The sequence below is a fragment of the Triplophysa dalaica genome, chromosome 10 (genome assembly GCF_015846415.1).
Source record: "Triplophysa dalaica isolate WHDGS20190420 chromosome 10, ASM1584641v1, whole genome shotgun sequence".
NCBI classification, from domain to species: Eukaryota; Metazoa; Chordata; class Actinopteri; order Cypriniformes; family Nemacheilidae; genus Triplophysa; species Triplophysa dalaica.
In genome coordinates, this window is record NC_079551.1 from 13,186,200 (window position 1) to 13,196,930 (window position 10,731).

Sequence of the window (10,731 nt, forward strand, 5' to 3'; positions counted from 1 at the left end):
TTGTTTTTATCTAAAATAAAGACTTTAAGTAATGGCTTTAGTGGGATAGTTCACCCAAATAAGGAAAATACCATAATGCACTACTAATTCTCAAATTGTTCCCAACCTGTTCAAATTTCTTTGTTTGGTTGAACACAAAGGAAGCAACTGAGATTACTGGGGCACATTTAACTCTACCATATATTTTTCATAACTAAAGGATATTTCAAAGAATTTTGGAAAACAAACACTTTTAGGCACCTTTGACTACCAGGGCTACCCAGAAATCTCAGTTGTTAACATTCCTCTAAATATCATTATTCGTGTTCAGCAGAACATAGAAATGTATACAGGTTTGTAACAACCTGAGGGTCAATAAATGATGAAAGAATTTTCACTTTTGAGTGAACTAGCACTTTAAGGAAGCAGTAAAAGCCACAGGCAGTGATGTAGGGAGCCAAAATAGCATGGTATAGGCTTCATACTCACTCCTCGTTAGTATAGTGGTCAGTATCCCCGCCTGTCACGCGGGAGACCGGGGTTCAATTCCCCGACGGGGAGAGTATTTTTTCCTCTGTATTCACAAGAGAACTCTTTTTTTGACTCCCATTTGTAGGTCCTTGGTTCTTTTCTGAACATGTATTCGATTGCCTTTGTATGTGTTAAAATAACATATTTTATTATTAGAAGGCCATGTGTTAAAAACTAATTACGGAAAAATAGACTGGAGAAGAGGCACAAGTATATCATTGTGTAAAAAACAGTTTGAGTTTTGTAGTAACAGTAAAATTGTTCACATCAAAAAAAAAAAACAGATTGCTTTTCAAGAGTACTCAGTCCTCGTTAGTATAGTGGTCAGTATCCCCGCCTGTCACGCGGGAGACCGGGGTTCAATTCCCCGACGGGGAGGTGATTTTTTTCTGTGTATTCACAGGAGGACTCTTATTTTGCCTTTGTAGGTCCTTGTTTTTTTTCTGAACATGTATTCGCTCGCTTTTGTATGTGTTAAAATACCATAGTTTATCATTTGGAGGCTATGTGTTAAAAACTAACTAGGGAAAAATCGGATGCAGGAAAGGCACACGTATTTCAAATTGTAAAAAAACTGATATGTAGTAACGGTGAAATTGTTCACCTCCAAAAAAAAAAATACAGTTTCCTATTCTATATTATCCCTCGGAAATAAAACAAACAATTTCTTCAATATGCTTTCTTTAATGGCTTGTCTTTACTTTGTAAACTTAAAGTCATTTACACATTAGGTCGTATTAATGTCCCAGTGACTTGTAAGAAAAACTATATACCCATGTCTTCTAGTAAACAGAATTTGTAGGTTTTGAATCATTTTTATTCCCTGATGTTTAAATTGTGTCTCCGTGGCCGGTTAGCTCAGTTGGTTAGAGCGTGGTGCTAATAACGCCAAGGTCGCGGGTTCGATCCCCGTACTGGCCAATGTTTTGTCTTGGTTTGTGCTCATTCATTCATGTTTTCTCTTGATACTGTTCTAGCTAGGGCTGCATGATTATGGGTGAAAAATTACAATCCCCATTAATTAGTTCAGTCAAATCACCATTCCTTTTTGACCAAAATGAGTTAGAGGTTTTATTTCTCAAAAAAATCCTGCACATTGTTTTATAAAATAAAAATGTATCTTATGCCAAATAACAAAAAAATAGAATTCCAAAATTAAATAAAAAAATGGATAATATATTACAGATTAATAGAAGTCTCTTCTATTTAATATTAACAAGGACTGTGCTTTTCCTATCACAAATAAAAGAAGCCTCTTTAATATAAACAAAGACTTTACCTAGCTTTGATTTTTTAAGTTTTTATCAGCATATCCACGTTTTCTGTCAAAAGCTGACATTTCTGTATAGCAAGTTTGCAGTAAACACAGCGACCCCTACTGTTCAACACATGTCAAACACATTGGTTCGACATTTCAACCCATTTGAATCTTCACATATTTAAATCGATTTTAAACCGGCTCACAGTGAATCGTTACGTTGCTACGGTTTATAAACATGTTTATTTTGCTTTTGTTATTAATTTCACTTCAGCTTGTTTCTAAGGCCTATACTTTACAGCCATTAAAGCTGCCATTTAACTTCTTCAACACCGTATTTCAAAGCATGCAATCAATCATTTAAACACTCCACCACAAAAATTGACATTTTGTGACCTTTGGAATGAAACCTTTAAACTCCATTTTTGATTTCTTGCAATAAAGTATTAAAATAGTAGAAATGCAGTTAACATTTTTTTGTGTTTTTTTATTTCCCGTTAAGTAAGATACAAGCATTTAGGGGTGCTCCGATCAGGGTTTTTTGAGCCGATCCTCGATCACTGAAAGCTGTATCGGCCGATACCGATCAACGATTATAGGAGCTATTTGAAGCTTTCTCAGTACCAGAAGAGAAAGTGTCATGAATTAACTAATGAATATTAGTAAGTAACATATTTGCTAACACTTTCCTTGAAGCATTTATGTATAATGCATTATAAAGAATTATTAAAGGGTAAAATACATTATTAATATTCATAATGTGTGTTGTAATGCATTATATGTAGTTGTAAATAATTATAACCAATTTAAAATGTGTCGTGTTACAATGAATTGCTTAGTGTTGTAATGTATTAACTGTAATAACAACTATCTATTAGATATTACAATGCATTAAAATGTGCATTACAATGCTTGAAAACTACTTTTACAATAAATTAAACATACATGCTTCAAGGAAAGTGTTACCACATATTTTCATAAAACATAGCAGCATGCGACATGAGTCCCAGAAACCCTTTGTCTTCCACAGTATAAAGTGGCCATGATCAAAGCAAATTTTTTACATTATTTTATCTGATAATATGATATTTCTTTATGCTTCTTACTGTCCTTGCAGTAGGGTTGATGCTTTAAAAAATGTCTCTGTTACTGACAGCTGAGGAGAGGTTGCGCTAGACTTAGACTTTTCATTTATTATTCAATGTTTCTGTTGTCGGACATAAAATAATAATCTAATTACAATCAAATGTTTATGTTCTTATGTCCATACAATAACAATGACAGGTGCCTGTAAAAGGTGTTTTGTACTCACAAGAAAGCTGTGGTTTGGTCATATGTGACCCTGGATCACGAAACCTTAAGGAGCACGGGAATATTTTTAGTTATAGTCAAAAATACATTGTATGGGTCAAAATGATCGAATTTTCTCATGTTCCATTAAGATATTTTGTAAATTCAATATACTAAATATATCAAAACTTTATTTTTGTGAGTGGATGGCCATTAACAGGGCCTTTTATTAACAACTTCAAAGGCAATTATCTCAATATTTTGAATATTTTGCACCCTCAGATTCCAGAGTTGTAAACGGGTATATCTCTGACAGATATGATCATATCATGACAACTTATACATCAATAGAAAGCTTAATTATTCAGCTTTATGTATAAATTATGTAAAAATCTTATTTTCCAAAAATGTACCCATAAGACTTCTTTTGTTGTCCGGCTTCACATATATGTGCTGCTTCATTGAACAGAGAAAACGCAGTTAGAGATATTTTTCCACTCCCTGAAAGCTATTATTAATACAAATAGACGCTATTTTATGAAGTAAAAACTCTGTAAAGACGGCACCACATCGCGCCAGTGTTTATGCGGGGAGTGATGGATGGATATATGCATCTCGAGTCTCTGTTGACCACATGCGCGTTTAGCAAAACTGAATAGACATTTGAGAGTAAGAGCATGAATAGAAACACACGTCCCTTCGCGATAGTCTACCTCCTTCTGCTCACAATCACGTTCTTCACGATCACGTTCTAATGACACGAAATGATAAAAAGGGGAATTACAAATCGCCTTTATTGTAGTGCGTCAAAATGACAGATTGCCATCAGATATTTCTATCACTGGTAGAACAAATGAATATTCGGTTGACGGGATCTCTGCAGCAGAGTGGCGCTCGAGCTGCTGAACTGCCCGCTCACTTTGCGCGAGGCTAACTTTGAAAACTACTCGCACTCCTTTAAGTGACTAACCCTCAAACGTCTAAAGAGGTTGTTGGTGTAAAAATGTTTTGGTTGCTTCCCGCATCGTGGAATTCACATAGTACACACGTATCAGATTGATAAAGCATTGTCTATTTCACACACCTTGTAGAATTGCCAGACCGGTGAAGCCATTTTCATATCGCGTAAAATAAATTTCTCGTCAATTTTGCGTCATCTGATCGGCTTTTCTGGATCGGCCTTTTAGAGACCGCCGATCATACTTCCCAAAGTGATTATCGGCCGGATATGATCGGCAGGCCGATCAATCGGAGCACCTCTACAAGCATTGCAATGATTTTCTGACCTTATCAGGGAGTTTTGTGCTTGCTTTTAAAAAATTAATTTCACAACAATTATGCTCAATTAATTGTGGGAAGCATAAATCGTAATCATGATTAAAATACGATTAATCGTGCAGCCCTTACTTTTACTTAAATAATGAGCAGAGTTGTGTAATTTAGCTCTCAGTGCTTATATGTTCTTATAGTAACTTCAATAACTGCATTAACTCATCTACTGCACTGTATCTTTCATAACTGCATTACCTCATCTACTGCACTATAACTTCAATAACTGCATTAACTCATCTACTGCATTGTAACCTTAAAAACTTCATTTATTCTGCACTGTACCTTTATTAACCGCATTAAATTATCTATTGCACTGCAACTTTAATAGCCAATGTCTATTATTAATGCACACTTAAGTCACTTTCACTACTGTGTAGTCTATATTGTTATCTGTTCATAACCACCTGTACATTAATGTTCACAGTATATAGCCTTCTGTATATATTATTCATAGTACATACCGACTGTCATATTGTCATAGAACATTCCTTCTGTAAAGTATTTTCACAGTACATGCCCATTGTATAGTATTTTTCCTAATATTGTATTCTGTATTTATTCATACTGTATATCTTCTGAAAGAGAGTCTGAAAGATCAAAGTGACAATGTGTCATACATAATAGCTACACTAGATGGCACTCTATATGTGTAGACAAGATGTTTGATTAAAATATATGTTGAAGACATTAAAGAAGAAAATTATTAAAGGTGAAGCTCTTTTAACATTAGTTCGTTTTGTAACGTGTGTGCTCTTGCAGAGCAAAAACTCTGCCCCGTGTGAGGCTCGAACTCACGACCTTCAGATTATGAGACTGACGCGCTGCCTACTGCGCCAACGAGGCCTGTGTCAGTGGATTGGAATAGCTCCTAGTTTAGCGTGGACTCACACTGTGTGAACACAATTGTTTTCATAAATAACACTCCATTGAAATGTGTTTGATATCATGGTTTGCGTGTAGAACTTCAAACAATACTTAAACCAAATATAATGGAGAAACAATAGATCACTCTTTGTTTAGGACTAAACAATGAAATGCAACATCTAGAGGGAGCCACTAGAGGGAGCCAAAGCAGATGGCCTCTCACAAAGGTGGCCTTGAATAGGTCAGTCTGCTTTTTTGGCTCAAGGTGTGGGACAAATCCAGAAAACCCCCTTAGATAAGAACACGACTTCTCTGTGTGCCACGTTGTCACAAGCGTTGAACAAATACACTATCGGTGAGCTCTGTGCTTTCTTTCTGTTTAGGACAGCCAGCAGTGCACCACACCAGGCATCATGTCAGGGCTCAACACATCGCTGGCATACTTCTTTACTGTTATAGGCCTGAGCGCACTGGTCAGGGTGCTTCTCGCCCGCTGGAGACGGCGCTTGGGCTTCCTTATAGAACTCATCTCTGCTTTCGCGCTAGCCGGCTGTAGGCTAGAGATAGAGACTATTGCTGAGGTCGGTCAGTGGGCCGGCGCGCTGGGCCCGGACGTGACCTACACTATGCTTTTCATAGCTATAGCCATTCACGCCTTCATCATGCAAGGTGTCAGCGGCAACCCGGCCGCGACCGTAATGGGATTCCTGCAGAAAGAGATCGGCGTGGTCGCAATGCTTCTCAGCGTCGCGTCGCAGTTTCTCGGTGCGTTTCTCGGCCTCTTAGTTGCGGGGAAATACTGGGAGATGGAGCTCACGGACATGCACATGATAAAAAATCTGATGATGTCGGAGTGTAGCACGGCTCTTCGTGCTCCAATGATACACGGAGCCGTCGCGGAAGCCATCAGCGCGATGACCTTTTACCTCGTTTACCTTATCCTGAGGAACAGGACACAGCTGCTCAGAATTCCCATACTGGCCCTGCTGCTGACTTTCTTTGCCTATGCAGGTGAGTACACATTGAACCCTTGGCAGACAACAGAACAGATATGGACACTTAGAAACTGTATAAATTATTTAATTAATTCATTAATTATAAATTAAATTGATTCTAGCACAATCTAAACTGTTCATGTGATACACGTATAGCCCCTAATGGTTTACTTGAGAACATTTTATGTGGTGATGTGTTTCGCGATGCCATGTTTTGTTCACCCATCACTTTGTTTACATTAGGAAGTAACTACACCTCTGGAATCGTGAATCCATCTCTGGCTTTTGCATTAACATTCAACTGTCCCGGACATACCTTCTCAGAATACGCTCTCGTCTACTGGCTCGGCCCTCTTATTGGTCAGTTCTTGTATAGCACAGATTCGTAATTTGTGCATTTTTTACATCTCGAACATGCGTATATGGTTACATCTAATACACATCATATAATATCTTCCTCAGGTATGACTCTCGGACTGTTCCTGTATTTGGGAAATATTCCATTGCTGTTTAACAGGAATTTGCTTTACTCCAAGAAGTCCCGATTCCGGGTTCCCAAAGGGAAAAATTCAGAGGAAAAGGCCAACTGAGGAACGTTAACAGAAATAAAAGTCAAGATTGATGTTGTGAACTGCAAATGGCATTTTATGATGAGTTTGTAGCGCGGTTTACTGTTTAATGCTAAATCTGCCACAGCAAGCCATACGGGTCCAACGTGACTGTTTACATTTATAATGTTCAAGTCTGTATAAATTCTGTGCCCAAATTGTTTTTGCAAATGCAAACATGTCAAATGTATCGTTCTACGGAGAAAATAAACGAAAAGGTGACATGTTTGGTGTACGTGGTTAACATCATGATTCAAGTATTGATCCTCTTTTAGCCACCTCAGCATTCTTTGACCCCAGTAAAGCGTTCATCTTTTTCATTTTAATTCAGATGGTGTGAGTTATAACGCCGGAAATGATGCTACTTTAAAAGAGGGAGGTGTGAGATCGTAATCTTATTTATATTAGGTATGTGTTAAACATTTAGATTTAAAGTCCATTTTAAGTTTTGTGCAGTTAACGGCTTACATACAAAACTAGTCATTTTATCCATTTTCCATACACATTGTAACAAATTCCTACATTTAAACTTGAAGGTCTATTTTTGTTTAATCGTAAAACCGCATCATTTTATTTTAAGACAGATTACACCATTCATAAATAGTTGATGTGGCACCAAACAACCATCAGATTCACACAAAGAGCACTGATAGGTTAACCTCACAACAAACCGCATGTACGTCATTGACTGCCGGTTAGGTCAAAACAATGTTTTTTTTAGTTTGCTGACATTTTGCTACTGCTCATCCAAGTGTTGAAGAAGAAGGTTCTCCTATTTGTATGTTTTTATGCCTGTCTGATGGTAAGTTTCATGTTTTTTCAAACATATTATTTATATAGCCATTTCTATTTTGTATTTACTATTTCTAAGACTTTAATAAAATGAGTTTACGACATAATCCAATCTCATTTAACCCCGATTCAGTGTCTGGCTCTGATGTGTTGATCATATAATAATATTAAGGGTAGTTTGGTCTTTCTCATTTGTTAAAAAATATATTGCTTTGCTATATAAAATGGATTTCAGATTGATTCTTTGTCCGATTTGATGTCTTTCAGGTGATGCTTGGATGGAAACAGAAATAAATGTGATGGAGGGAGATTCTGTTGCTCTATACACAGGTCTTACTATAATGCATCAAGACCATAAAATCATTTGGACATTTGTTGATGCTTTATTAGTTAATATCTATAAGGGGTTCCATGTCGTGTCATCTTTTGATGGGACTGATGGTAGATTTATAAACTGTAAATGACTATAACGGGGGATTTGTTAACTTTGTGGGGACTTGCAGAAAGACTACAAACTTATTTTAAAGACAAACGCAGTTCGCACAAACATGCAGCTCTTTGTATTCTTGTTATTCTTAGCACAGACAGATTGTTCGTAGCACGTAGTTACTTGTCTGGTCGGGCAAGTAATATTCTCACTTGCCCATACAAAACATTCACTTGTCCAGGACAAGCCCCTGAAGTCATCATTGGTCGTTTCGTGTAAACTGATCTACAGTATGTTAAAAAGAGTTTGTTGAAGTTCACACTAATGTTTCACTGACTCTCATTTTAATCCTCAGAAATGGTCCGTTTCAGTTTTACAGAAGCTGCGATCCGATTGGTCCTCTCTGGTCTGATGGGCATGGCACCATTGCTCTAGTGGTTTATGACTTCAGATCCAGTTGAACAGGAGCAGAGAGACGCTCTGACTGATAAGCATAACATTACACTTTGTGTTTACTTTGACCTATTCATGCGTGTTCTTTTTAAAAGTCCTCATAAATGCAGAAATCACATTTTGTGTACATCCTATGCATGCAACGACTGTTAAAAAATATTATGGAGGTTACTGTACATGTTATTATGAATACATCAAGACATTCTCTTGTGGTTTTCACCTGGGCTTGCTTATTTACCGTACAGCATTTTGCACAAAAATTGTATAAATGGTAAAATAAAAAAGATCATTTTTACATTTTGCAGATACTCTTATCCAAGGACTTTTATCATTCATGTTATCCACTTTATATTAAATGCGAGCATAAAACCCATTTTGAGTCATTTACTAAACTTGTTCATTCATTTCTGCTTATATCTTTTGTATGAGACAATAAGTGAAAGCAGACTGTGTTTTTTGACAAACATTTATTTTAAATAAGACAAATATAAAAAGGCAGAAATTGTGCTGGGGGTGACCTGTGATTTAAATCTGAAACCTCATCCTTGTCAGATCACTGTAAGAAAACAGAGCAAATCAAAATGTAAAGAAATGACAATGACCGTTTATGTAAATACGTGACCCTGGATGACAAAACCAGTCTTATGGGACAATTTTTTGAAAAGGAGATTTTAACATCATCCGAAAGCCGAATGATTAAGCTTTCTATTGATGCATGGGTTGTTAGGATAGGATAATATATATATATATATTTCTCAAAAACAAACTATTGAGAAAGTGTGAAGTTGTTATTCATAGGCACTGTAGCAGGCCATCCACTCACAAACATAAAGTTATGATATATTTACGGTAAGAAACTCACAAAATATCTAAATGGAACATGATCTTTACTTAATATCCTAATGATTTTGGGCATAAAAGAAAAAATTTTCATTTTGACGTCTATAAAGTGTTTTTGGTTTTACTAAAAATGCTACTTAAGACTGGTTTTGTGAACTAGGGTCATTGATATGTAAGTAAAACAGAATTGAAAGATGCAATAGTTGCAAAAATCACTATAGGGCCTGTTTAATTTACTTATAAATCCATGCCTACATGTAAATAGGTAAACAAAAAACGATAGTTTTTTTTCCATTGTTTTTGTGTAGGTTGGTTGGGCTCTAGAGCTCCATGAACGCATGTGTTCAGACCAGGATGCAGAATGTAATGCTTACCACTTTTTTTGACAACAAACTGCTACTGCTACTACTACTACTGCAAATACTGCTACTGCTGCTATGAAGTAGCGTGATCTGCTGTCTGCAGTTTGACTTAATCCTAGAAAACATGGAAAAGGCAGGTTAGGGTAAGCAAGTTTCATTTTGATGTCAACATGTTTTCCATCCTACTGTATGTGTTCACAGCAGATCTTTCTGTTCGTGTCCGCTGTGTTTATCATCTCAATATGTGTTCATTTTATATCCTCAAACATGCAACATAATATCAGGGCTCCAGCAAAAAGTTTTTTAGGAGCGTGTAGCCCCTGACTGAAATTTGTGGAGTGCAAGCTGAAAATTTAGGGGCACACCTTAAATCAGCCTGCAATGCAACTATTGACATTATTAATGAAAAATACTATATTAATGATAAACTTTACTCACAGAAATGACAATGTGCAGTTTGAAACTGCTTGTAAAAAACACTGGCGCATTCTCAAAAAGGCCCTGATATACACATGGACAAATGTCAACTAGCAAAACTGGGTTTTTGTTTTAACCATGTATTAATATCGTTCTCCTTGTATTCACAACCTGTTCTCAAATAAAAAATCACAGATTTTGTGAGGTGAGCAACAAAACTAATGACACTGGCAGTCATTTTGTGCTCATACTTTAAACTACTGCTAATATTTGTGTTCGTACCCGAAGACGGCAGACAGTGTTGAGTGATGTTGAGATGTTGTGTCTGGTTTGTGATGGTGTTGTTGACGACACATCTGTATGTGTTTGTAGTCCTGATATTCCACCTCCAGAGGTAGAGAGAGTCTGATGTTGAGATCAGACACACTGATGTTGGACAATAAACTGTTTCCTTTGTACCAGGAGAGACTCACATGTGTCACATTCATCACTGAACACAACAACACACATTTTGAGCTTGAAGATGACTTTTGGGAAGAGTCTCCGGTAATGACAGGAACAGGTAAAGATTCTGAAAGTGAAC

At 36.7% G+C, this 10,731-nt stretch overlaps 2 protein-coding genes and 4 non-coding genes across 6 annotated transcripts in view; 4 read left to right on the forward strand and 2 right to left on the reverse strand.

Annotated features, from left to right (window-relative positions):
* The first annotated feature begins 468 nt into the window (after positions 1–468).
* Positions 469–540, forward strand: trnad-guc (transfer RNA aspartic acid (anticodon GUC)). The gene has a single exon. It is a non-coding gene; the product is annotated as a tRNA-Asp (tRNA).
* A 276-nt stretch (positions 541–816) lies between these two features.
* trnad-guc (transfer RNA aspartic acid (anticodon GUC)) lies at positions 817–888 on the forward strand. The gene has a single exon. It is a non-coding gene; the product is annotated as a tRNA-Asp (tRNA).
* Positions 889–1,357: 469 nt separating this feature from the next.
* On the forward strand, positions 1,358–1,431 carry trnai-aau (transfer RNA isoleucine (anticodon AAU)). Its single transcript has one exon. It is a non-coding gene; the product is annotated as a tRNA-Ile (tRNA).
* Positions 1,432–5,160: 3,729 nt separating this feature from the next.
* trnam-cau (transfer RNA methionine (anticodon CAU)) lies at positions 5,161–5,233 on the reverse strand. Its single transcript has one exon. It is a non-coding gene; the product is annotated as a tRNA-Met (tRNA).
* A 383-nt stretch (positions 5,234–5,616) lies between these two features.
* aqp12 (aquaporin 12) lies at positions 5,617–7,083 on the forward strand. The gene is made up of 3 exons (XM_056759285.1): positions 5,617–6,265; positions 6,493–6,609; positions 6,712–7,083. Exons 1-3 carry the CDS (start codon positions 5,668–5,670, stop codon positions 6,837–6,839), a joined length of 843 nt encoding a protein of 280 aa, XP_056615263.1. The 5' UTR covers positions 5,617–5,667; the 3' UTR covers positions 6,840–7,083.
* Positions 7,084–10,221: 3,138 nt separating this feature from the next.
* LOC130430626 (SLAM family member 9-like) overlaps positions 10,222–10,731 on the reverse strand; it is a 31,633-nt gene continuing 31,123 nt past the window's right edge. The window contains 3 exon segments of the mRNA XM_056759786.1: positions 10,222–10,232; positions 10,431–10,515; positions 10,517–10,719. Coding sequence (XP_056615764.1) covers positions 10,222–10,232; positions 10,431–10,515; positions 10,517–10,719 — 299 coding nt within the window.

Excerpts from the sequence above, each read along its gene's own strand:
- aqp12 (XM_056759285.1), top strand. The coding sequence starts at position 5,668 with ATGTCAGGGCTCAACACATCGCTGGCATACTTCTTTACTGTTATAGGC. Across the intron at positions 6,266-6,492 it reads GACTTTCTTTGCCTATGCAG|GAAGTAACTACACCTCTGGA; the intron begins GTGAGTACACAT and ends TGTTTACATTAG. Across the intron at positions 6,610-6,711 it reads CTGGCTCGGCCCTCTTATTG|GTATGACTCTCGGACTGTTC; the intron begins GTCAGTTCTTGT and ends TATCTTCCTCAG.